The sequence below is a fragment of the Lutra lutra genome, chromosome 17, assembly GCF_902655055.1.
Source record: "Lutra lutra chromosome 17, mLutLut1.2, whole genome shotgun sequence".
NCBI classification, from domain to species: Eukaryota; Metazoa; Chordata; class Mammalia; order Carnivora; family Mustelidae; genus Lutra; species Lutra lutra.
Window position 1 is genome coordinate 13,704,211 of NC_062294.1, and position 25,809 is coordinate 13,730,019.

The window sequence follows — 25,809 nt, forward strand, 5'->3', positions numbered from 1 at the left end:
CTGTTATGTTTTCTTGTGGGTAGAGTCTGGCTAACTACTATTCATCTCTTCCTCCTGGAGGGCAACCCCATCCCCAGGCACCATCCAGTGCAGCAAGCTACCTGTGTGTATTCTTAACATTCCGCATTTGTTTTTTTTTTTTTTTTTAAAGATTTTATTTATTTATTTGACAGAGAGAAATCACAAGTAAGCAGAGAGGCAGGCAGAGAGAGAGGAGGAAGCAGGCTCCCTGCTGAGCAGAAAGCCCGATGTGGGGCTCGAACCCAGGACCTGGGATCATGACCTGAGCCGAAGGCAGCGGCTTAACCCACTGAGCCACCCAGGCGCCCCAACATTCCGCATTTGTTACACTGTACTGCAACTGCCCATTACTTGTCTGTGTCCCCAGCTTGACAGTAAGTTACTGTAATGACGACAGAGACTGTTACCTAACCACTGTTTCCCTAGTACTTATGCAGAACTTGACATAAAGTAGACATACTATATATAAAATATACATATAATATATTTTATATATATATAAAGAATAAATTAATGGACTCAACAATATATTATAAAACAGAGCTGACAAGGGAAAAGAAAACATTGTTTTCAGAGTGTATTTCTTAGGCCTGTACTTTTATAGGTTGAAAATTCTGAGACCATTATTAAGTACTTAGAACAAAGAATTAAATGCATTTTATCTACAACTTCTCTGGTTACTGATATTTAACAATTGGATACAGATTTTCTCATTCAACTAGTGGAACCACAGTACCAGAAAGTTGCTCAACACAAAGCAAGAGCATCCAGTAAGAGAACTCTAAGGTAGACTGGCAAATGCAGATTTCACCCGAAGTTGTCTGAAATGACCATCGGGTGCATTTGCTCACCTTGCAGGAAAGGTCTGTAGCTGGTTGTTGGCAAGATGCAGGATTCGCAGGTGCGGGTGGCCCACCAGAACAGGCACACACTGGTCTGTCAGGAGGTTGTTGGTCAGATAGAGCAGCTGCAGAGCACTCAGACTCTCCTCTCCAGCGCCAGCAGATGGCAAAGAATCCAGACTATTTGCAGATGCATTCAAGTATCTGAGACTGACACAACACACAGAAATCACCATTTCCTTTACGGCTATTTGTTACCATCCTCCCATCTCACTATGGGACACTGCTCCCAAACTTGTGACACAAGTCAATTCCTCCAGGGCTTTTTTCTAATTGATTCTATCCACCCAACCAAAGTTCCTTTTATTCAACTCATGCAAGCCAAGCAGAGAGCAAAGAATTTAGGTTTGCTTACGTTCCCAGGCTTCTGCAGTGGCCTGATTCTAACCTAGTTTCATCTTTTACTGTCTGTTGTCCACAGAAAAGGTGTTGTTGGATCTCATGTTTACAAATTTATCAATGGTGAAGACACCCTTCAGGGAAGTTTTGGTCTGATTTTAATAGGATCGTATTTATTTAGACAATTCCCTGACAGTCCCCTAATGATGGGCATATAGGCTGTTGGCACCTATTCGCAATTATAGACATCATAATGAGCAACTTTGTGTCCTTATCTAATTATTTCTTTAGGCTATATTCCCAGAAGCAGAATTTATAGGGTCAAAAGATACATTCACCTTTAAGATTTGGGTATATATGCATTGTCAAACTGAGCTCCAGGAAAGCTTTATCAAGTTATACCTCCCACAAGAAGGATATAAGAAAGTCAGTTTGCTCGATCCTTTGTCAACAATGAGTATCATAATTCATTTTAATCTCCACCAATTTAACAGATAACATATGGTGTGATTTTTAAAATTTGCCTAGCATGGTGTTTGGTATATACAGAACATGCTCCATAAAAGACAACTATTATTGTTAACCTTGTTGTGTGTTAAGTCTTCCTCATATTGTGTGATTCACATCCCTAATTAGCTTTTTAGCTGTTGAGGGTACTGTTAATATGTGTATGTCTTTATATGTCCCGAAAGTGCTCTGTGCAGAGTTAGTATTAAATTAATATCATTGACAGTTTGCTATAGCTACTAAGTAGGTTCCTTACTACAGATTCTAAGGTTGTAAACTAATTTTATTCAGACTGTCATTTGAACTAAATGCAACAGGGAGGAAAAAAAAAAAGAAAGAAATGCAGAGGGGCGCCCAGCTGGCTCAGTCTGTGGCGTGTGCGATTCCTGATCCTGGGGCTGTGGGTTCAAGACCCATGTTAGGTGTAGAGATTGCTTAACAATAAAAACTTGAACAACAACAACAACCACAACAGCAACAACAAAGAGGGCACCTGGGTGGCTCAGTCAGTTAAGCATCTGACTCTTGATACTGGGATTGTGGGTTTAATTCCCACATTGGGTACAGAAATTCCTTAATAATAAAATCTTTAAAAAAAAAAAAAAAAAAAGAGGGTGACTCAAGTCAAGTTAAGCATCCAACTCTTGATTTTAGCTCAAGTCATGATCTCAGGGTTGTGAAATGAAGCCCTGTGATGGGCTCCATGCTGGGCATGGAGCCTGCTCAAGATTCTCTCTCCCTCTAGCCTTTCCCCTCTTGCTAAAAAAGAAAAGACCGGGCACCTGGGTGGCTCAGCTGGTTAAAGCCTCTGCCTTTGGCTCAGGCCACCATCTCAGGGTCATGGGATCGAGCCCCACATCGGGTTCTCTGCTCGGCGGGGAGCCTGCTTCCCCCCCAACTCCACCACCTGCCTCTCTGCCTACTTGTGATCTCTATGTGTCAAATAAATAAACAAAATCTTAAAAAAAAAAAAAGAGCTAAATGCAGTGTTATGCATTACTAACAAATATTTATTAATTAACAAGTTAAATGTTACTGCAGTAAAATCCCATATAAGCTTTCCAAAAAGAAAAGTGCCCTCAAATATTTTATAGAATTTTCAAAGATTTTTTTTTACAAAAATCCAAACAAGTATATTATACATTTAGAGATATATAAGCTTCCAAAGAGTAAGCCAGACACTTGTGAGCTAAACGCTTTTCATATGTATCCTATAGCCTTATGTTAAATTACTAATGCTCATCTCTGTTTTCTCCATCTCTAAACTGAAGACAATATAGCAGAAGACTATAATTAAAACGAGTTTTCACTTAATGGTAACATATGCATAAGATAAACCTGATTACAGGAAGTAACAGGAAGACACACTATCTGTTAATTTACAATGAAAACACAAAAAACACCTTTTGGAACAAAGTTACCTTTAAATGCACAGTTTTCAAAGTAGGTAGTAAAAAAGCACTGCACATTAAGAATATAACTTGATGATAGCTTGGTAAAGCAAGAAGCAAAAACTAAATTAACTTTACTGATATGTCCTTTTCTCCCATATGCAAAAGCTGAAAATTGCCCAAGAAAGCTTTATCAGAATGCTGTAATTTTTCTTTAAGAGGTCATAAATGTATTCATTTTCAGAGATGAAAGCCTGTTTGAAATTCCCCAAGCTGCTTGAAATTGTTTGCAACACTAAAACTTCTTCACCATTTGATGGTTATTTCAACTCTTGAGTTAAAGACTACATGCCATGTTTCATTTCCTATAAATTACTCATATAAGTCAATCCCCACCTATAGTTGGACCACACGGCAAACACTGTAAATAGAGTTCCAAAGATCATGCCAATGACAAGTCAATACTGTTTGTATTGATGACTCTCTTTTCAATAAACGCTGTGGCACTTACTTTAAGGCCTTGGAGAAGAGAGTATCTGGCAGCCTGGTGAGCAGGTTATGCTGAATATCCAGCGCCTCCAGAGGGATGTGCTCCGCCAGCACCGGGAGGCTCTGCACCTGGTTGTGCCCCACCATTAGCTTTCTGAGACTCAAGCTACTAAGGATTCTAAGGGCAACAGTACAAAGAAACAAATGAAAACCTTCCTTAAATCACAGTTTCTGAGTATGCCCTTGGCCATCTCCCTGAAATCAGTAAATTAAGAGAAGCCTATTCTAGACAGTCTCCTCACTGGCAAGCACCTGAGCCAAAAGGGCAGCCATGACCATATGCTTACCCACCACCCACCAGGAAGTCATTATAAGGTCATTTTGGGAAAAGGTGACTTAATGAAAGCAAACAACACAGATCTAAGCAAACACACAAACAAAAAAAGCAATTTCTAGAATAAATTGATTTATATTTTAAGTCTAGACAGCACCAAAATTCAGTGAGTTAATTAATACACAGTTTATTCCTGAACAACATGGATTTGAATTGCATAGGTCCATTTATGTGCAGATTTTTTTTAATAAAGGCAACAGAGTACTGTAAATGTATTTTCTATTCCTCATGATTTTCTTTAATGAGGTTTTCTTTTCTTTAGCTTACTTTAAGAACAGAGTATAAAATACATATAACATACAAAACACAACTGTTTATGTGATCAGTAAGGCTTCTTTCTGGTCAACAGTAGGCTCTGATTGGGGATGGGGGGGGAGTCAAAAGTTACATGTGGATTTTCAACTTTGCGGGGGCCAGGACCCATAACCTCCACAGTGTTCAAGGGTCAACTGTAACTGAATGTAATAAATAAAAACATTTATTATAACAAAAATTACTACTTATTTAGAGTTTAAAATGTGCCAAGCCAATTTAACTATTAAGTTCAGAAGGGTTAAGGGACTTCGATTTCCCAAAGATCTCACAATGAATGTGGGAAATTATATTGTCGGGACTAGAACTAAGGTCTGATTCCAAAGGCTGCGTTCACACCTACTATGCTGCAAGCCTCTAGTTTATTTTAAAGACTCCACTAGGTACAACTACACTTTTACACCTCAGTGCTTCTGAATACTCCACTCACTCACCCCTAGTACCTCCTTCTCTCCCCGTCCACATACAGAATCTTACCATCTTGTAAAAAGGTCGTCCTGAATATGCAAATCTCTCATGAAGCATTCTCTAACCATTGAAAGTTGTGAATTTCTAAAACATTTGATTCATACAGCGTAATGATGAAGAATGAGGGCTTCAGAATAAGAACGACTACACTCAAATGTCAGCTCCCATCATTTCCTAGTCAAGTGTGACCTTGGGCAAGTTACCTAACCGCCGCAGGCCCTCATTCCCTCATTTGTGAGATGAGAATAAGTGTCTATCTAATAACATGGTTAAAGGATTAATAAGATAATAAAATTGAGATTCTTAGAATATTACTCAGTTCCTAATAACTTATTCAATACAAATGATCTATTATCATAATCAAGTCCCTGATCTATGCCAATAGCTCTTGTTACATTTTATCACAGTTATCTGTGCACAAGTCATCCCAACTATCCACTTACCAGTTCCATGCAGGCCAACACTGTGCATTAGCCATCACTGTATTCCTTACCACACTTCACACTGCCCTGCACTCAGCAAGTACTCAATATTTAACAACAACAACAAAAAGGAATGAATAACCTTTGAAAGGCAACCCAAGGGGCACCTGGGTGGCTCAGTCAATTAAGTGTCTGACTTTGGCTCTGGTTGTGATCCCAGGATCCTGGGATGGAGTCCCAAGTTGGGCACACTGCTTGGGGAATCTGCTTCTCCCTCTGCCCCTCCCCTTCTGTCTCTATCTCAAATAAATAAATAAAATCTTAAAAAAAAAAAAAAAAAAAAAAAAAAGGCAACCCAAACCTAGGAAAAGAATTACAGATGCATACAAACTCACGTACCTCATGGGAACCTCTGTCAGAAGATTATAGCTCACATCTAATATTTCCATCTTCTTTGCTTCACAGGCCCAGTCAGGGACACACTCTAGCAGGTTTCTACAGAAAATAATTAAAAGGCATCACTGAAGATGACAAGCGGAACTCATTTCACTAGTCTGTAATATATCTGTTAACCAGCCTGCGAGCGCCTTGAGGGCAGAAGCACTCTTCCCAAAGCATCCCTAGCACGCCACCTGGAATATGGAAGGCGCTCAATGAATGCTGTTGATAGGAAGAGAGAGACAAACACATGAACATGTATTATATTCCATCAATTATGCTACCTACTCAAAGAAGACACCGAGGCTCCAAGCACCAAGGAAAGCACAGAGTAGAGAGATGGGCGAAGGTAAGACAATGAAATCAGTGGCATTCTAAACAAACTTTCAAAGATGAGTAGGATTTGCACAGGTAATAAATGACTGGAGGAGAAGAGAAGGAAAATTGTAGAGAAAATGCACCAAGTGAATACACAGGTGAGGAAGTGGGGACAGAAGGTAAATGGTGGCAGAAGCTTCAAGTCATTTACAGTGTGAGTTCAGGCCACCCAGCAGATAGTTAGCGCAAGGAATTCTATGTTCAGATGATACGTAGCTTCGCAAAGGCTCAAAGAATCTACTGAAGGACCGATCACATCATGAGGCAGAAAGCAGATACTGCTACAGCAGCCAAGTGAAGGGAGCACTTTGCCCGACATGGATCAGGGCCAGCTCCCCCAAGACACACGACATCTGGGTTAGAATCTAAAGAATGTTGTACACTGACCCAAGATGACAAAGACATACTAAGCAAGAGGTGACAACATGAGGTAGAGCAGCAAGAAGAAAAGAAAGGGCATGGTGGATGTGAGGAACAATGAGCAGTCTGGTGAGGCCAGAGCAGCCAATAAAGAACCGAGGGGGAGGAAACGAGCTGGAGAGATGTAAATCATGTCTAGAAGACTGTGACTTTATCCTGCAGGGACAGGAGGATCACTGAAGGGTCCATAAGCAGTAGGAAGACACAGTCAGTGTTGTACCTTCAATAGCTCACGCTGTGGACACTCAGAGGTCTGGCTGAGGTGCTTTTTTTTAGTAAAAGGAAGCGGCTACAGATTTCCAGACAAGACATGGTATGGGCCCAAGTGGGTGGTAAGACAAAAGGAAAGGAGGGGAGGGATTCCAGAAATATCTAGGAGGCAAAAATCAAAGCAACTGAGAGATGAATTAGACATGGGAGTAGAGCAGAAGAATAAAAAATGATTTTTAGGCTTTTCATCTAGGGAGAAAAATCATATCCCGAGAAAGGACTGGTAGGCTCCAAAAGAGGTTGGAAATGTAAGTTGCAAGTGGTGTCCATCTGATAGGACTATCTTATGCTAATCCCAAAAGCTGAAGCAGACGTAAGACAACAATCTAAACTAGGGTTGGAGGAGTGAATAAGGAGTTTCACTTGGCACGTGTTTGAAGGACTTGGAGACAGGCAGGTCAAAAAATCCCTAACACGCAACTGGACACATCGGTCTGAGGCTGGAAGGGGTCCGGGCTGGCGATCTAGGTGATGTTGACGCTAGGGGTAGCTGAACTAATGGAGTAAATGAGACTCTGTCGCATGAGAACGTAGCAGGCAAGGGCAGACCCAGAATAAGGGACCTGTAAAAGGCTGGCTGAGGAAGAAGAGTGTGCAGGAGACAGGAGGGGTCGAAGCCGCATGAAAAAAATCTGATTGTATTAGCCAGCTGAGGAAAAAGCGTGCTTGAAGAAAAGAGAGCAGGAATGATAGTGTCGACATAAAGAAGTTCCATATGAGAAGGCTGAAAGCAAGCTGTGACGGAATAAACGAATGGGAACCGAGGAAAGTGAGCCAGCAAATGAACATACTTACTGAGAAATTTGGACAAAAAGGGAATGTGAAGAATTAGATAAGACCTAGAGGGGCTTCAAGTACCTGTGTTTTTAAAGACAGAAGAGGTGTGAGTCTGAGTGGATGGAGAAGAGGGAAGACCACGACCACACACGTAGGGAGGAAGTGGTGACTCACAGAGCGAGGTGTGGAGCAGGGGAGCGGCTGCCGGGCCCGGGCCGAGAGGCTGGCCTGGACTCGAATAGAGAAAAGAAGTGGAGAATGGATGTCAATCTACATGCCTTCAAGCAAGGTGGGAGGAAGCTGAGGGAGACGGCCTAAGATGATCTCGATTTTCTCAATCCAGTGAGGAGCTAAGCTCTGGAGCGCAGGAGATGGGGGACAGAGCAGCGGAGGGAAGCCAAGCCACATGGAGCAGATGCCCAGGACACTGGAAGGACCCGACAAGAGAAAAGACTGATCAGCTCCAGCTGAGGTTGGAAATTGTGACTTTACAGTGATGTCTGTATGATTTTCTTTAGCAATGATCAAGCCCGGAGAAGGTAAATCTTAGTATTATTGACCCATGCTGCGGTTTTGCTGAGAATGTATGACAGAAAGAAGGGGATGGAAAGGAATCTAGAACAACAGCTTAATAATAATGGTAACAGTAACAATAAAAAGAAACCTGGCTCTAAGAGTCACTATTTCCTGAAAGACTATTTTGTCCCAGGCACCATACAAATCTTCTGCATTTAGTATCTCATTTAATCTTTGATGCTAACCATATAGGACCCCATCCACCTTCTACCTGCTCTATCACTCCATGATCACAGCATTAAGGAAGCTACCCTATAATTGTCTGTTTGGTTGTCAAACTCTCCACCAGACCATAAAACTCAACCACTGAATCCTGAATGCCCAACAGTGTTAGAAATGAAAGGAAGAAAGCATACCTCAGTTATATTTGTTCTTGACCATCAATGGAATATAATTAATATATAATTAATATTTCTCTGACCATCAGACCAACATGGGTCATAAGAATACCAAATAATTAAGAGAAGAAAATTTTAAAAATAAGTCACTAAAAACCAAGAATTATCTGATTTCAATCAGCAAAAAGGAAATCATTGCCACGAAGAAGATAAAAGATCTTGTTTGCACCTCATTCTAAATTCCCAGACTTTAAGAATAATTCACAGACACCTTTCTGTTTCAAGAGGACCTTCCCTTGAAATAGATGGTATGGCAATTAAAAGTATTCCTCCTCTCATCCTTTCTCCCTTCTCCAGGCTATCCAAATATTTCCATGTACTTAGATCTCTTATACCTCAAAACCACCAAAGTATCCACATCTATCTCTTAAACATTAAGAATCAAACAAGCACCACTCTCATGAGACACACTCACCGGGAAAGTTCTAGAGAAGTGAGTTGACTGGGTACTGGATAGACATTCACTGCTGTCAGCCCTAATCAAAAAACAAACAGGTGTTAGTGACACTTTCCAAAGAAGAAAGTAACTGAGAGTAAACCAGGGCAAAGTGGCTCCGTGAGATCACCAGGGAGAAAACTGATGTCATCTACTGAGATGGACTGAAGACAAAAACCTGGGTAACTTGCAATGACTAACTTTGACTACCTGATCCTGATCTGAAAACCAAATAAAACAACTAATAGAAGGATCCTATGTACTGATCTGAATTCACATTAGCTCAGGCAGTCAACAGTGACTACTTGACTACTTGACTACTTAGCTTTTAAACTTAAAGAAATAATAATAATAATAATAATTGGATTTTTACTGGCAATATTTTAACTTTTAATTAAAGTAAAACATAAATACAGTAAAGTACAACAATCTTAAGTGTATAAATCAACGAATTTTTACAAACAGAACCCAATGGGGTAACCAGTACCCAGATCAAGAAACAGCGCATTACCAGCTGCTCCCAAGACCCCCCGTTTTCCCTTTTAGTCACTCCCCAGCTAGGCAACCCTACCCTGATTCCAAATACCACAGATCATTTTTGCCTATCCATATAAACACACACAGTCTGCATAATTTTCTGTCTGGCTTTATTTCCTCCACACCATGATTGGGAGATTTGGTGCTATTACTACATACAGCTGTAGTTCACTCATTCTCGCGGCCATACAAATTTTCTATGTAAGTATACCACAATTTATTTAACCATTTTAGAGTTGGTAGGCATTGAAATCTTTTAAAGTTTGGGGTCACTATGAAATTATGAATACTGCTTCCATGAACATTTTTGTCCATGTCCTTTGTGGACACGGACATACCAGCATTTATGCTGGTATAAGATAGGAGGGCAAGAGAGAGTAGACAATTCTTTGGTTTTCCAAAGTGGTTGCCCTGATTTACACCCACAACAGCAGATGCTGGCATTTTCAGTCTTTTCTATTCTAGTCACTCTGGTAGGTGCGCAGTGGTGTCACGCTGGGGTTTCAATTTGCATATCCATGATGACCAGTGAGGTTGAGTGCCTTTTCCTCTTCCTACGGTAACTTGGATAACCTCTTTTGCAAAGCTGAGTTCTTTACTTTTGAGGCATCAGAGCTGCAAGTGTTGGTATAAATTCTTCCAGGTTGTAGAACTTAAGGGTTCCTTAAGTTCCTTAAGTTGCTAACTTCAAGCAAGCCACATTTAGTAGGGCACTGTGAGAGAAAATCAGTCCCTAAGACAGGGTGTATATCAATGAGGCCTTTTCCAGCAGGGCCACTCATTCAGATTCTCTAGATACATTTAGAATAGAGAATGGGCCTGAAAACAAGTATTTACATCACAAAAGAAAGACTATCATCTCACAGTAATATCTATAAACAGCATAAGTGGACATTCATCAGCTGTGACACTGTTTGGACCTAAGCTATTAATCCAAGCTACAATTTGAAACTTCTCTAGCATGATAAAGGAAATGAAAAGAGAAGTCCTTATCTTTTACCCTAAAAATGTATTTTAGAGATTCAGAAAAGAGGATAATGAACACTCATCCACCCATCATCCAGCTTTTAGTGAATCTTCACATTCTGCCTTATATACAGACTTTTCAAAGAATTAAAATACTGCACATATCAAGAGGTAAACATCATTTTTAATATGGTTTTTATCTCTCCTACGGGTACTTTTATACTGTTATGGCATACATATAGCTAAGGAAACAACATTTCTGTGTGTTTGAGAATCTGATTAACAACTATCTTGGTATACATATAACTATGCTTTTTTTCCCCCCTCAAATAGTTTCTAAGATTTGCCCAGATTAACAAAGAGAGCTTCAGGGCATTCATTTCCATTGCTGTGCAACATTCTATTGTATAAATATGTCTTCCTATCAATAGTCATATTTTTTTCTTTTTTTTTTTTTCACCATAAGGAACATCACCTTATGCAGATGTGAGGACTTCTGAGAGATATCCCAAATGAAGAAACTGTCAGAATATGGGCTACACGCATCTTTGACTTCTTTTAACACTAATTGCTCTCCCAAGGGGTTTTACCAAATGACCCTCTCACTGACAATGTGTGAGAGCTGCTTCTCCACATCTTCAAAGCACTTCGCAGTATTTTTTTTTAATTTGTTGAGTATACAATGGCATTATCAAAATTTGCACTCTTTGACACTTAGTGATACTCAACATTTTCCCCCATCCCTTCCTTAGTACAGAAAAAGTAATTATAATTTCCTTGGTAAAGAAAACTCCATAAAAAGAATGGCCCCAACAAATATGGGGGCTTTTACACCTAAAAATATTCCTGGAGCAAATCACTATTGAAGTGAGTGGCTTCTCATTCTGGAACTGAAGCAGCACAAAGTTTTAGACTAGAGATGGGAAAAAGTAAAGGGCTAAGCCTGTTACAAATATTTTAGGCTTTGCAGGCCCGCCAGTCTCTCTTACAGCACTTCATTCTGTCACTGTCTCGTGAGACCAGTAACCTGTAAACAAATGACAGTGGGCATGTTCCAACCAAAGTCTATTCACTGAGATTTGAATTTCATAGAACTTTCCAAGTAAAAATTACTCTTTTGATCTCTTAACCCTGCCACTAAAAAATGTATAAACCCCCTTCCTCGTGGGCCCTACAGAAACAGGTGGTGTGGCCAGATCTAGCCCCTGGGCTATAGTTTGTCAACACTTTTTCTAGCCTATTATTGATACTCTATTTTGAACATGCTTGCCCACCCTCCTACCCCTCGTTATTTTGCAAAATGCCTATTATACTTCCTTAGTGAATATCCAAGTATCCTGCAATGCCTTTTTATGCATATCTCAACCACTTAAGTGTTGACAGCAAACTTGAAAGACAAAGCTGGTCTCCAGGAACCTCAAACTACACTTTGCAGAGTGGTTGAACAACATCACAGATGCCACTGTTCTTAGAAAACTCAGATGAGGGGTGCCTGGGTGGCTTATTTATTAGCATCTGCCTTTGGCTTGAGTCCTAATTCCAAAATCCTGGGATTAAGTCCCACATTGGGCTCCCTGCTCAGTGGGCAGCCTGCTTCTCCCTCTCCCACGCCCCCTGCTTGTGCTCCCTCTTTTGCTGTGACTCTCTTTGTCAAATAAATAAATAAAATCTTGGGAGGCCTCAGTGGCTCAGTCAAGCACTTGCTTTTGGCTCGGGTCATGATCCAGGGGTCCTGAGATTTGAGTCCCGCATGGGCTCCCTGCTCGGTGGAAAGCCTACTTCTCCCTCTGCCTGATGCTCCCCCTGCTTGTCCCCACTCTCAATCTCTCTGTCAAATAAATAAATAAAATCTTTGAAAATAAAAAATAAAATCTTAATAAAAGAGGAAAATATATATATATAAAAAGAAAAAACTCAGACAAGATCTACATGAGAAAAAACAGGAGGTTGGATGGAGAACTCACTGTTGGAACTGGCGTAGAGAGTTCGGAGGGAGAAGCCACTGAGCGTCAGCTCTCTCAGCTGGTTCCGTTCACAGTGCAGCTGCTCCAAGCTACACAAGGAGCTAAGATCTAAGTCAGACAGTTGATTGTCCCGCAGATCCATATGAGTGATGTACTTATTTCCCTCCAGATTTTCAGTAACCACAGTTTTCAAATGGTTCATCCTTAAATATTCAGAAATAAGGAAATCATTAGAAATAAATTATACTAAATGTGCTTACCAAAATAAAAATAAGAGAAGTATGATCCCTTTCTCTTTCCTAAACAACTCAAAAGTTAACTACTTGCGTCATTTTGCATGGACAGCTGTACCCTGAATTCTCTGTTTATAAACTTAGACGATCCAGACTTGCAAAAACATATCCAGGTTAAAGAGAAAGGGAAAAGGGACCATGCTTACAAATCATTAAAAACTTAATACTAAGTTAGGCAGGGATGAAGAAGCAGGCCAAAGGAACAAGAAGAGGAACATAACTTTCAGGTTAGTGAGAAGCAAAGCAGTCGTGGTGTACCATGTAGAAAACAAGAGGAAGCAGCCATACTTTCTCTCGGGGCTCTGCCTACTCTTCCTTGTGGTAAGATTCACATCACATTAATTATAGCAAAGGAAAATAATATGTATCTATATGGAATAGTTCAAGGGCGAATTACAGAAAATGGCTTCTTAGTTCTCTTCTATGTAGAGAACACACAGACATGTTCTCATTCCCTTGTATTTCAATAAATTTTTGTGTTACTATTTCTTTACAACGAACATCAATGGCTTAGTGTAAATGAAAGTACATTTACACTATGTATATGTGTCTTTTATATGTATGTGTCTTTTACCAGCTTCCTTTAGGAAAATATTATGGCTAGAAAATTAAAAACTACAAAAAAATTGACAGGAAAACCTTTAACATTTTAATTGTAATACAATGGATATCAAAAAGAAACCCAATGATTCAACAGAAAAATGGTCAAGTGTAAGGAAAAATACAAACTACCAATTAGCATATTAAAAAGATGCTCAACCTCACTCATAAATGCTGTTTAAACAATGAAGAACTATTCTCTCCTACTACGCTGACAATAAGGAAAAAGACTGCTAAAATCCAACACTGACAAGGACATGAAGAAGTGGGCATTCTATAAAAGGCTGCTGAGAGGGTAAGTCAGAACAACCTGTGTCAAAGGTACTGTGAAAGTATCGTGTGGTACACCCAACTCACTCATAATCTCTCCGCTATTGAGTGAAAAATGAAGCTTTACTATAGTTTGGACAACAGACACTATTCTAAAATCCTGATGTTTTACAGAAGTGTTCGTACAGAGCAAACATAAGAAACCATCAGAGATCCATCTGAAGAACGGCCTCACCTTAAATCCACATGTCTGATATGGCTCATCCTGCTCAGCACCCCAAGCTTTAGGACTTCCAGGCGATTTCCCGCCATAACCACTTTATCTAACATACTGAGTTTCTCATAAACCTCTGGAATTTGACTAAAGTTGTTAAAGGAAATTCCCAGGGAAGAAAGCTGTTGCAGATTTCCCAATTCTTCTGGTAAAGTCGTCAGAAAATTGCCATCAAGACAGAGGGTTTGAAGACTGTAGTAAGAAAACAAAAAACAGACTTTAGGAAAGGTTTTAACTGGAATGGATAGCACTAGAGGGATATATTCTGACTGTATCACTAATTTATTATGAATCCAATAATGATAAAACACGCCACCTATGGAGACTCAATGACACACATAACTGCCATGGATGGTCCCTCCACCATCAAAAATAGTCAGAGCCTCTGCTGTTGAAACTGAGGGGCTAAGGAGTTGCCCCGGCAAGCTAGTAAGAGCTGCTGTCTAGAATCCTCATAATTACATGATTCACGTCACTGCCAGAGCTCATGTGACTACCTTCGCTCCGAATGCCAGACAAGCTCCTGATGCTGCCAGTAAAAAATGAGTCTAGCAAAAGTCAGATACTCACTTCAGCAGACTGCCAATCTGACTCGGCAGGTCATGAATTCCGTTACAGGAGAGGTTGAGCTCAGTGAGGGTAGAAATCTCACATAACAATACAGGAAACAAACCAAGTTTATTATGGGACAAGTTTAGGCCCTTCAGCTGAGAAAATCTAAAAAGCAAACATACAAATTACAGTAATGAATGAAAAAGCCATCTGTTTTAAATGTCCACAGTAGAATCTGTTCCACAAATATCTACTGAGTACTCACCACATGCCAAACATCGTACACAGCACAGAACGCTAAGATGCCTAACCCCAGCTCCATACCAAGAAGGAAATCAGGTCTAGGGCCATGGGAGTTCCTCTCCCTTCTCCTTAAAAAGGTACAAAATCTTGAAAAGCCCATGCTGATGTAAGTATTTTATATCAAGTCATACTGATATGCTTGAAATCTCTTCCTTTATCAAATTTCCATATGCAATATAAAAAACCTTGTAACAATTCACCAACTCATGGACACAGGAAGAGCTAACGAAAACACACATCAAATCCCATTATAAAAGCAACGTTTACATATTGAAATTATATTGACTCAGATGTCACTTGAAATGAATGGGCCACTTAGAACTTACAAATGTGAACGTGATATGGAGTCTGACTGCAATACAATCTGATAATAATTTTCAGTGCTTCTGTTTTGTTCCTAGAAGTGCAAGCATCTACACTGTCTTACCCAGAGACTGTATCACCACTCACTGGATCCACAGGCATCACTCTGGCCAATTCTACTCAGGAGGATTAATGATTTTATTAGTGCAAGGGGTAAGCCTGATGTGGTGCTCTCCACGATGATGGTTTGTATCACCTGCTCCTAGACTGGAGTCTGGTACTTCACTTTAATGCTCCTCTTTCAAATTTTCAACTTTTGATTTCCAATTGTCCTAACCTTGAGTACTGATTGTTCCTTTGGCTTGGTGCCTTGACTTCAGAATTCCTAATGCTGCTCTCAAACTGCATTAACCCTATTTTCATAGTGACTGAGAAGAAAATGCTAGAAACCCACTTCCTTAAAATTATCGCTTCTGTAGTTTTTACATATTAATATAATTAAAACTATTATCTCATTACTAGATAGAGGCTTGCTTATACCCAAAAAGCTTCATAACACATCATATGGGATAAAAATCAGTGCTTTCTCAAAATTATTCTAGAAATATTAAAGTAAAATATGCCATTTCAAGGAATATTATCTTTTTTTAAAGATTTTATTCACTTATTTGAGAGAGAGCGTGCAAGCAAGAGAAAGCATGAATGGGGGAGGGGCAGACAAAGAGGGAAAGGAACAAGCAGACTCCCCACTGAGTGGGGAGCCTGACACTGGGCTCAATCCCAGGTCCCTGGGATCATGACCTGAGCTGAAGTCAGACACTTAACAACTGAGCCACACAGATGCCCCACAATATGTATTGTTTTTTTAATCACCACTTAGTTTAAATGCTTTAATTTCCAATTTCTCCCCTGTTCACTAGAAGCCCACACAATTACTTATACTAGGTATTTACTCACTTCCACCCACTTTTAAAGGGTGGAGGGTTGGAAGGGGGAATATATTCTGACAAAGAAATTGGAAAATATATGGGCCATAGTCCTTCAGGAGTAAAATGATCAGAAGAGAGAGGTTTCACAGCTGTCAAAAAGCTTAGAAGCTAGCATTAGCGGGTACACAGGAAAGATAAAAGCCCCAACCTGAAAATGGAATTCTTGAAGTTAGGCCTATTTCCTTAAAGCTATTTAAGTTTGATACTTATGATTCAAAAACTTGCCATATACTCAATCTCCCAATTTACCCTGGCTTCAGATCATGCATCACTGTCAGTGACTTATGTAACAAGATTATCCAGATCAATGGCAGCTCAACATTGCCTCCGTAACAGAACAACTGCATCTATCCTCTGTTGCATGAAGGGGTGGTGGTGGTGTAAGAAAACTGTATGGATAAAAAATTTTACTTCCTCTTCTAAATGGAGGGGAAATTTTCAAAAATATATACGATGGTAAGCATGCTCACTTCCAGGTACAGATGACTAAGACGGTGATCATGATTTGGTTTGAATAAGTCAGTCGGGAAACCCATTCCTCACATACCTGTAGAGAGTGTCAAGGCCCCCAGGTCTTTCCAACTGCATAAAATTATGCCGCAAATTGAGGTAGGTGATATCTTGACTGTAGAAGAGATGCTCAGGAACCTCCTCAAGGCTGTAACATGACAGGTCAACAGTGCTGATTCGCTGGGACACCACCTGAACAGGGTCAAGGAGAAGAGCCATCTGAGCTAGCACCAAATGTCTCTCACCCAGCACAGGAATGAATCATATTTACATAAAAAGGCACTAATTTTAAAAATGTGAAGGAGAAAAAGGTAATGAGATCCAATTAGTTATTTATAAAAACCAGTTCATTTTTGCTTTTTCCTAAAACCATAAACTGCTTCAAAACACACAACAGTGTAAGTTTTAAAGTGTCTATAAGTAAAAAAAGCACAAATCATAAAGACAGAAAGTTAACATTTCATACAAGAAGTTGAGATGATCCAAAATAACTATACAAAACTCTAACAAACAGGGTGAAATTGAAAGCCATGGCCTTTTGTATCCACACGGGCTTCGCTACTTACCAGTGCAGTTTCTTCATCTGTTGTGAGGATAAAATTAAATAACCCAGTACACAGCACACTACCTAGTATGCAAAAGGTGCTCAAAAAATATTAACTTCTCTTTATAAGGTCAAAAGAATGGAATAGCTACTTAAAACTGAAACTCGTTTTATTCAGAAGAGATTTTATTACAACTACAATGTATGTATAGAAAATTCAATAAAACCAAAACAAGTTTATATTTCTATAATAGAATGCTAATAAAAGATGGGTTGTGAAAATTGGTCTAAAAACCAAACAAAATGCCACTGGAAAAGTCACTCATGTTTTATGGCATCTCATTATACGAAAACCATCCTTTATGCAACAATTTAGCTCCACAAGAAAAATGTGCTAAAATTCTGCAAATAGCTAGAACAAGAGAATTTGGAAACTGCAACACAGTTTTAGAGCATTTCATCTTTAAAGACTAAAAAAGCAGAAATTATGCTGAAAAGCTAATTATCCTCAGCATACAGTAACAATACTTTGTGACAGGAGCACAGGTCACATCCCATGGTAAGTTCAAATTTAAAGTGGTTCATCAGGGACGCCTGGGTGGCTCAGTTGGTTGGACGACTGCCTTCGGCTCAGGGCATGATCCTGGGAGTCCCGGGATCGAGTCCCGCATCGGGCTCCCAGCTCCATGGGGAGTCTGCTTCTCTCTCTGACCTTCTCCTCGCTCATGCTCTCTCTCACTGCCTCTCTCTCAAATAAATAAATAAAATCTTAAAAAAAAAAAAAAAAAGTGGTTCATCACAGCTGTGCTAAATACATACAAGACCAAGAAGCACTAGGCTAGGAATTAGGGAACGGCACCATCTCTCACTGACTACAGTGGTTGAGGGAAAGTCATCTGAATCTCATTGTGTCTCAATTCCTTCAAGGCCATATTCCTCTCATGAGCTGGTAGAGGACACCTGGGTGGCTCAGTCGTTAAGTGGCTGCCTCCGGCTCAGGTCCTGATCTCAGGGTCCTGGGATCGAGGCCCGGGTTCCCTGCTCAGCGGGAAGCCTGCTTCTCCCTCTGACCCTCCCCCTGTTTGTGTTCCCCCTCTCTGTGTCTCTCTGCCAAATAAATAAATTCTTTAAGGGGGAAAACAAAGAGAGATGGTCGAGAGGTACCTGCAAACACTTCTGAAAGCTTTTTCTACTATACAAATAATAAATAAGTTAAGGACCTGCTGGACTTTCATTCTTCCATTCATTATATACTTAGAGGGGCCTAAAGCAAGATACATAAAAATTATAATTCACTCTCCTGGAGAGAGTTCAGTTTCAAATTACATCTCTCGTGGGATTTTGCAGTCTTATCCCCACATCAGGACGTCCTACAGCTTATCACCTTGGATGCCTGTCGCTGCCATCTCTGGCACTCGGCCAGCGTCTCAAAGCTGACATGATAGGTCTGAGCTTGGGCTCCGGCTGAGCTGAACGCCAGGGAATGCTGCCGTCGCTTCACTTCTTCCACCTGAAGGGGAGGAGGGGCAAAAACCAGAACCAAGAGAAAAAATCCCAGTCAGAGAGCAAAGGAAAACAAGACAAAGAACTCAATTTTCTAAAACAGGCAAAAGATTTGCATAGACATTTCTCCAAAGAAATGTCTCTCAATAAAGCCATTTAGAAAAAGCAAAGGATTACTTCACTGAAGTATGTTGAAGGAATAGGACTCGGAGCATACTCCTACGTAAATCTATTTATTAATTCCTCTGTAAGTCACAACACAGCCCATTTGATAATTGAAGATTTGTTGCATGAATACATTCTACGGTTCTGCACGCTGGGGGCAAGGAGGGGGAAAACACAAAGCCCCCGCCCTTAGTGTAATCTGTATTTGAGAAGGGACAAACACTCTAACACCGAAATGGTGACACAACGTAGCATAACACAATATAATATATAATGAATAATATCAAGAAAAAGAAAGCAGGAGAAAAGCCTGGCGAACAGGGTGGGTGATCTGAATTAAGAAAGGGCAGTCAGGGAAGGCCTCACTGAGGTAACAGGTGAGCAAAGACCCTAAGGGGGTCCAGGCGTGAGAACCTCCTAGGCGAGGAGCATTCTACATACAGGAACACCAAGTACAACTCGCTGCGATGCAGGGCTGCATGCCGTGTTTCAGAACAGGAGTCTCTGGACCGTGTGATAAGAGCCAAAGTCTCCACTGCAAAGGTAACGCAGTTCCAACCCTTTCCACCTACACTGGGGCACGATGGAGGTAGCTGTCTGCCTGCAAAGGGTGCCATGGCCTGCTTTTTGGACTCCTCTCCGTTCTCACTAAGCCCTGGGCTAGCTCCCATTTTTGACCCCCTCCAGGGCTGAAGTAGAAAGGGAAAACCAAAGGTTATTACTAGATAAGGAGAATCATAATCTGATTTCACGGTCTCTGGGCCCAGGAGATTCTAAAGGAATGCTTTTCCACAATGGGTCCATTTAAGGGTTCTTTTGGTTACCCCCCCACCCCACCCCAAACAATGACAGTGTCTCACAGATCACTTGACCTCGCTAATGCATACTCTTCCAGCAGCTGACTACTCCCTTCTCAGACATGAAAGAATCCTGTGGTCCACTGTCAGCCTATCCTCAAGGGAAGCTTATCTGACCCTCAAGATGGCCCTGCCAGGCAAGTTCTAAGAGAATCCACCCACTCATCCATCAATCTACCCACTGGCTTTTCCTCTCTCAACCCATCTGGGTCACAAACTAACAAATCCAAGGAGACACAATGATCCCAATGCATGACCTAGGCTCTTAGGCTACCTGGCTGCTCTGGTGACAGACTCATCTCTGTCCTCAAGACTTCTTGGAGGAGGAAGGACACCAATCCACTATGCCCCCCTTACTGCAAGGGACCCATATTAAGCTCTCTTGAATCCTGCTGAAACCTCTTTCGCTAGGTTTGAGGAAAAAGGCAGAAGCCATTCCCAGCTAGGAAGGCTGTAGGGATTCACAGCACAATAGCATTTCTCTTCAAAGCAATTCTCCCCCAAAATCCAATAACCCAATTCACATAGCTTTGATGAAGATGAAGTCTCTATAGTTACGGAACCACTTACACCTTTGTCTGACATCTTACTTTGATATGTCATAACTATTGAATCTTGGTGAGTCAGCTGGAAACTTCTAAATTATATTCGTAAATCATTAGGTTTCTAGTGCCAAGTAAAGACTGAATCGAATGGCAAAAACACAAAATACTTTAAGCAAAAAAGAATCATATTAAAAAGATCCCAATAAGGGGCACCTGGATGGCTCTATCAGTCAAGCATCTGCCTTCAGCTTAGGTCATGATCTCAGGGTCCTGTGATGGAGCCCTACACTGGGCTTTGCGTTCAGTGGGGAGTCTGCTTGTCCCTCTCCTTCTCCCTCTTCCTCTGCTCATGCATGTGCATGCTCCTCCTCTCAAATAAATAAAATCTTTTTTTAAAAAGATTTAATTATTTCTTTGACAAAGAGAAATACAGTGAGAAAGGGAACACAAACAGGGGGAGTGGGAGAGGGAGAAGCAGGCTTCCCGCAGAGCGGGGAGCCCAATATGGGGTTCAATCCGAGGACCCCTGGATCATGACCTGAGCCAAAGGCAGATGCTTAACAACTGAGCTACCTAGGCACCCCTCAAATAAATAAAATCTTTTAAAAAAATACCAATAGGGGCGCCTGGGTGGCTCAGTGGGTTAAGCCGCTGCCTTCGGCTCAGGTCATGATCTCAGAGTCCTGGGATCGAGTCCCGCATCGGGTTCTCTGCTCGGCAGAGATCCTGCTTCTCTCTCTCTCTCTCTGCCTGCCTCTCCATCTACTTGTGATCTCTCTCTGTCAAATAAATAAATAAAATCTAAAAAAATAAAATAAAATAAATTTAAAAGTACCAATAAAATTAAATAATATTTATAACACTCAACTGTGATCTCACAACAGGATCTTTTTTACTAGGAATAAACCATGCTAATGAATACGTCAAAATAAAGGATCTTACTGAAATGAAGAACAGATACTAATGATTGTTTTAGAATAATCTTTTTTAACAGATTTTATTTATTTAACAAAGAGAAAGCGAGAGACCACACACAAGCAGGGGGAGAGGGAGAAGCAGACTCCCCACTGAGCAGAGAGCCGGATGTGGGACTCAATCCCAGGACCCTGAGATCATGACCTGAGCTGAAGGCAGATGTTTAACTGACTGAGCCACCCAGGCGCCCATATTTTAGAATAAACTTTTAAATATTTTACTATGGGGTATGTGACACAGAATAATATACTCACATAATGTCAAATACTGAGAAAGGTTTATAAATCTGAGATTCTCTTTCTGCCTCTCCCTCTGCCCTCCCCCCACCTCCACGCTTGCTGGCTCAAGCACTTGCTTGCTGTCTCTTTCTAAAATAAATAAATAAATCTTAAAAAAAGAAAGAAAGAAAATAATGTTTTTGAGATTCATCCTCATTTTGGTGTATATCAGCAGTTCATTCCTTTTTACTGTTCATTCCACTGTGTGGAATGTACCACATTTGTTTATTAATTCACCAGTAGTCAATGAATTTTGGGTTGTTTCTAGTTTTTGACAATTATAAATACAGCTGCTATGAACAGTCATATAAAGTCTTTGTAAAGACAGATGTTCATTTCCCAATACCTAGGAGAAATGCTGGGTCATCTGATATGCCTATGTTTCAGTTTATAAGAAATAAGAAAACTGTTTAGGGGCGCCTGGGTGGCTCAGTGGGTGAAGCCGCTGCCTTCAGCTCAGGTCATGATCTCAGAGTCCTGGGATCGAGCCCCGCATCGGGCTCTCTGCTCAGCAGGGAGCCTGCTTCCTCCTCTCTCTCTGCCTGCCTCTCTGCCTGCTTGTGATCTCTCTGTCAAATAAATAAATAAAATCTTAAAAAAAAAAAAAAAAGGAAATAAGAAAACTGTTTTCCAAAGTGACTGTACTCCCACCAATGATGTGAGAGCATTCCAGTTGCTCCTCATCTTTGCTAAATTTGGTACTCATCAGTCTTTTGATTTTAGTCATCCTAGTGGTTTGCAGAATCTGTGATAGTGATTTGCATTTCCCTAATGACTCATGAGGGTGAGAATCATCCTATGTACGGATTTGCCATCTGTAGATCTTCACTGGTAAAGGAGCTGCTCAACCCTTCTGCCCAATTTTTACTAGGTTATCTGCCTTTCTGCTGCTGTGTTGTAAAATTTCTTTATTAATTCTGGAGAGAAGTCCTTTGTTGCAGATAAGCTTTCATAAAAATGTTTTGTATGATGTTAATATGACCACACCGATTTTCTTTTGGTTGCTATTTGACTAGCATGCTTTTCACACCATCCACATTCAACCTTCTAAGTGTAGGGTCTCTTACAAACAGCAAGTACTGAGGGTATCTGGATGGTTTAATAGGTTAAACATCTGCTCTAAGCTCAGGTCATGGTCCTGGGGTCCTGGGATCGGGCCCCACACTGAGCTCCCTGCTCAGCCAGGAGCCTGCTTGTCCTTCTCTCTGCCCCTCCCCCTGCTCGTGCTCTCTCTAATAAATAAATAAAATCTTATAAAATAAACAGCAAGTACTGGGATTTTAAATGACAACTTGTATCACAATTATGATTACTGATATATTTCTATATGTTTCTGTCACTATAATTTGTGATAATTTACCATGCCAATGATTTCATTCATTTCTCTCCGCTCCTTTCCTGCCTTCTTTTAGCACTACAGAATGTTTTGTTTTCTTTTCCCTCTCTACTTTTAGTGGCTTTCCTTAAAATTTTTACACTCATACTTAAGGTTTTTCCTAATAAAGTTAAAAGTTATTTGGTATTTCTATTCTCTTATTCCATGGCTGTATCACACATTACTTATCAAACATACCACTATATCTTAAATATCATTCGGGGCAGTTTGAGCTTTAAGAGTTTATATTCATATTTAAAATATTTTAAAAATTTCAACTTTTTACAATCAATATTAACTTTACCATCATATTTTGTCAATGCCTGCACTTATCATTATTTCTTATTTCTTACAACTTCCCTTTGAATGTCCTCTCCTTTGCTGTATTCTTTTCTCTTTTATTTTTGGTGGGGTTGGGGGGGTGGGAAGGGCTGTCATTTTCTTTTAACTTATTTTCTTCATTCTGTCCTTCAGCTCCCAAGACCAGAACCAGGTCTCATATCAGTAAGTGCTGGGTTGCTGGCCCTGGTTGAGAGTGGAGCGTGCACATTCATTCAGTGGGGACGTGTTCACTTCCTGGTCACAGGGCACATAACTGGTTCCTTCCACTTTTCTAGGACCACGGCGAGAAAAAGACTTGGTTCCAGTCAGTGGTTAACAGCTGTTTGGGGCTGTTTTTTTGTTTATTTGTTTTTTCTTTCCAGCTTTCCTTCAGGAGCAGAGTACCACTCATCTCCTGCTTCAAGGACTAAGCCTGGGCCAGGTTCTTCTTATAAGCAGAGGACTTTTAAACCCAAATACTTATAGGGGCTGAACTCCTGGGCTGCCACGACCTTTCAGGCCCAGAACCCAGCAGGCCCTCGGATTCAGACCCTCTCATAGCATCTATTCTACATTCCATAGCACAGCTGTGTCTTTTTACATATTTACCTTTTGAATATATCTATTTTACTGATATTGCTATGCATCTGGGCCAGACTGGACATTTCAAAGCATGAATGGACTAAATCATTTCATACAGAAGTTCTCTAAAATTCAGACTGTTTTATGATACTCAAGATGGAAAATAAAGAAACAAAATGATGTACAGCTTCATATAAATATTAACGTACCTGTTTCTAGTCATCTGTCAGTCTGTTTCAAAGACTTGCAAATGAACTCCTGCCTAGGATGGGGAATTCTCCAGCACAGACCAGAAACGGTATGCCTCCACTCCCCTTGCTGCTGGAGAGGCGCTTGTGACCACCCACGACTCTGAATTTAAGCCAAATGGGGAAAAAGGAGAAGCTGGAAAGAATCAGTTTTGGGGATGGATGTGGCAGGAGGCTGCAAGTGGCAGCATTCTCGGTCTACTCGGGTGTTATGGGGGCCCAGCAGTGGAGGCAGAGGTATCATCAACAAATGGGTTCTGCAGCAGAATTTGGGGTATGAACAGGCTTTGGACCTCCCAGAGAACCTGTGATATAAATAAGCCTGTTTTATGCTTAAATTAGCCTAAGTAAAGTTGGGGTGCCTGGGTGGATCAGTCGGTTAAGCATCTGACTTGGTTTCAGCTCAGGTCGTTATCTCATGGGTCATGAGATTGTAAAATCATGAGATCATGAAATTGAGCCCAGTGTTGGGTTCCAAGCTCAGCAGGGAGTCTGCTGTTCTTCTCCCTATCCCTCTGCCCCTCCCCCTGCTTGCACACTCTCTCTCTCAAATAAATGAATCTTAAAAAAAAAAAAAAAAAAAAAAAAAAATAGCCTAAGTCGGTTTCTTCTGGGTAAAACTAAGAACTCTAAAAAACAAACTTTGTAATGCAATCTTTAATAATGCTCATATTGGCTTCTTTAAAAAGATGTGGGGAAAACGCCAAAAATTAAATGTGATTTTAATTAAGATCAAACAAATGAAGAAAAATCATTTTTATGAGTCTTACCTTTCCCCCAACCAGAGGCAAAATGTGCATCTTCCCAGTCTGACAATCCTTCACCGAGGAAACGATGAGGCACGTCCCACAGAGAACAACTAGGCGTTCAGCCCACTTATGCAGCTGGGTCTTTCCCTTGCGTACATTATAGATGCCAGACAGAAGGATTCGATCCAGATGATCCATCTGGCATGGTTTTTCTAAAAGAAAACAGAACAGGAGTCAGCATTCAGAAGTCACCATTCAAGTATATGAGACTCCTACAAGGAAGAAGAAAGTATTGTGCGCCAATATTCAACAACCTCGTTTACAGATTTAAGTTACCAAGCAATACACATATCATAAGATATTATCTCAGTTCTAAAGTGTTATCTATCACTTCAGTTTTACAATGGGGGTACTGCGGATGTTGGGCCGGGGAGGAAGATTTTATTTTGGGTGCAATTGTTAATTCTTCTTCCAACACAGTCCTATCTCCATGTACACAGAGAAAGGCAATCTGGCAAGTCATTAAGATCACAGACTTTGGGGCCAGACATGCAAACCTGAGTTTGAATCCTGGTTCTGCCACTTACTTTGTTTCTTTGAACTACTTAATATAATCACTGAGGTTGACTTTCCTCATTTATACAGTCTGGATCTTAATACTACTTATCTTTAGGGTTTTCTTTTTCAAAAATTAGCATAATTAATTTAAAGTCCTGAGCATACTTTTGGGTAACAAAAGGAGTACTGAATAAATGACAGCAACTCTTATGATGAGTCCATTCTAGACGGAAGAAATTAATAAGTATGGGACCACACTAGTTCTGACACATTACTCCATTTTCCAGTTCCTTGTGAGGAAGAGCTTATGGCCAATACTTCAATCAACTATCCCAATCTTGGTGGCAGAAGCGCATACGCGCATACAAGAGTTTCTTTCTTTTTGTACCTTCCCTCCCCATTAGAAATCTTTCTAAGGCTGAGACACAGTGAATAAAACAGCACATTATGACAGAAGACAGATTCTTGATTAAAACATGGCTAAAACCAGACTACACAAAAATGAACAGGAGCACCACTAGTATGAGGTGCTGCAAAGAGCAATCAGCTGGGAAGAGAGAAGACTGCATTATATTTGATATTATCACAGGATTGATTATGGAACCTGGCC

At 40.5% G+C, this 25,809-nt stretch overlaps 1 protein-coding gene across 3 annotated transcripts in view; it reads right to left on the minus strand.

Moving 5' to 3' along the window:
- The window catches only part of PHLPP2 (PH domain and leucine rich repeat protein phosphatase 2), an 80,793-nt gene that overhangs the window by 19,264 nt on the left and 35,720 nt on the right, over positions 1–25,809 (minus strand). For all 3 annotated transcript variants that reach the window (XR_007123792.1, XM_047710299.1, XM_047710301.1), the window contains exons 4-13: positions 24,663–24,853; positions 18,428–18,553; positions 16,537–16,691; positions 14,413–14,559; positions 13,804–14,034; positions 12,406–12,608; positions 8,918–8,978; positions 5,645–5,740; positions 3,672–3,827; positions 873–1,073 (exon numbers count right to left, since the gene is read on the minus strand). Coding sequence is in view for 2 of the 3 variants with exons in the window: in XM_047710299.1 (XP_047566255.1) it covers positions 873–1,073; positions 3,672–3,827; positions 5,645–5,740; positions 8,918–8,978; positions 12,406–12,608; positions 13,804–14,034; positions 14,413–14,559; positions 16,537–16,691; positions 18,428–18,553; positions 24,663–24,853 (1,567 nt within the window). In the remaining variant the exon portion in view is untranslated. The remainder of the gene's footprint in view (positions 1–872; positions 1,074–3,671; positions 3,828–5,644; positions 5,741–8,917; positions 8,979–12,405; positions 12,609–13,803; positions 14,035–14,412; positions 14,560–16,536; positions 16,692–18,427; positions 18,554–24,662; positions 24,854–25,809) is intronic.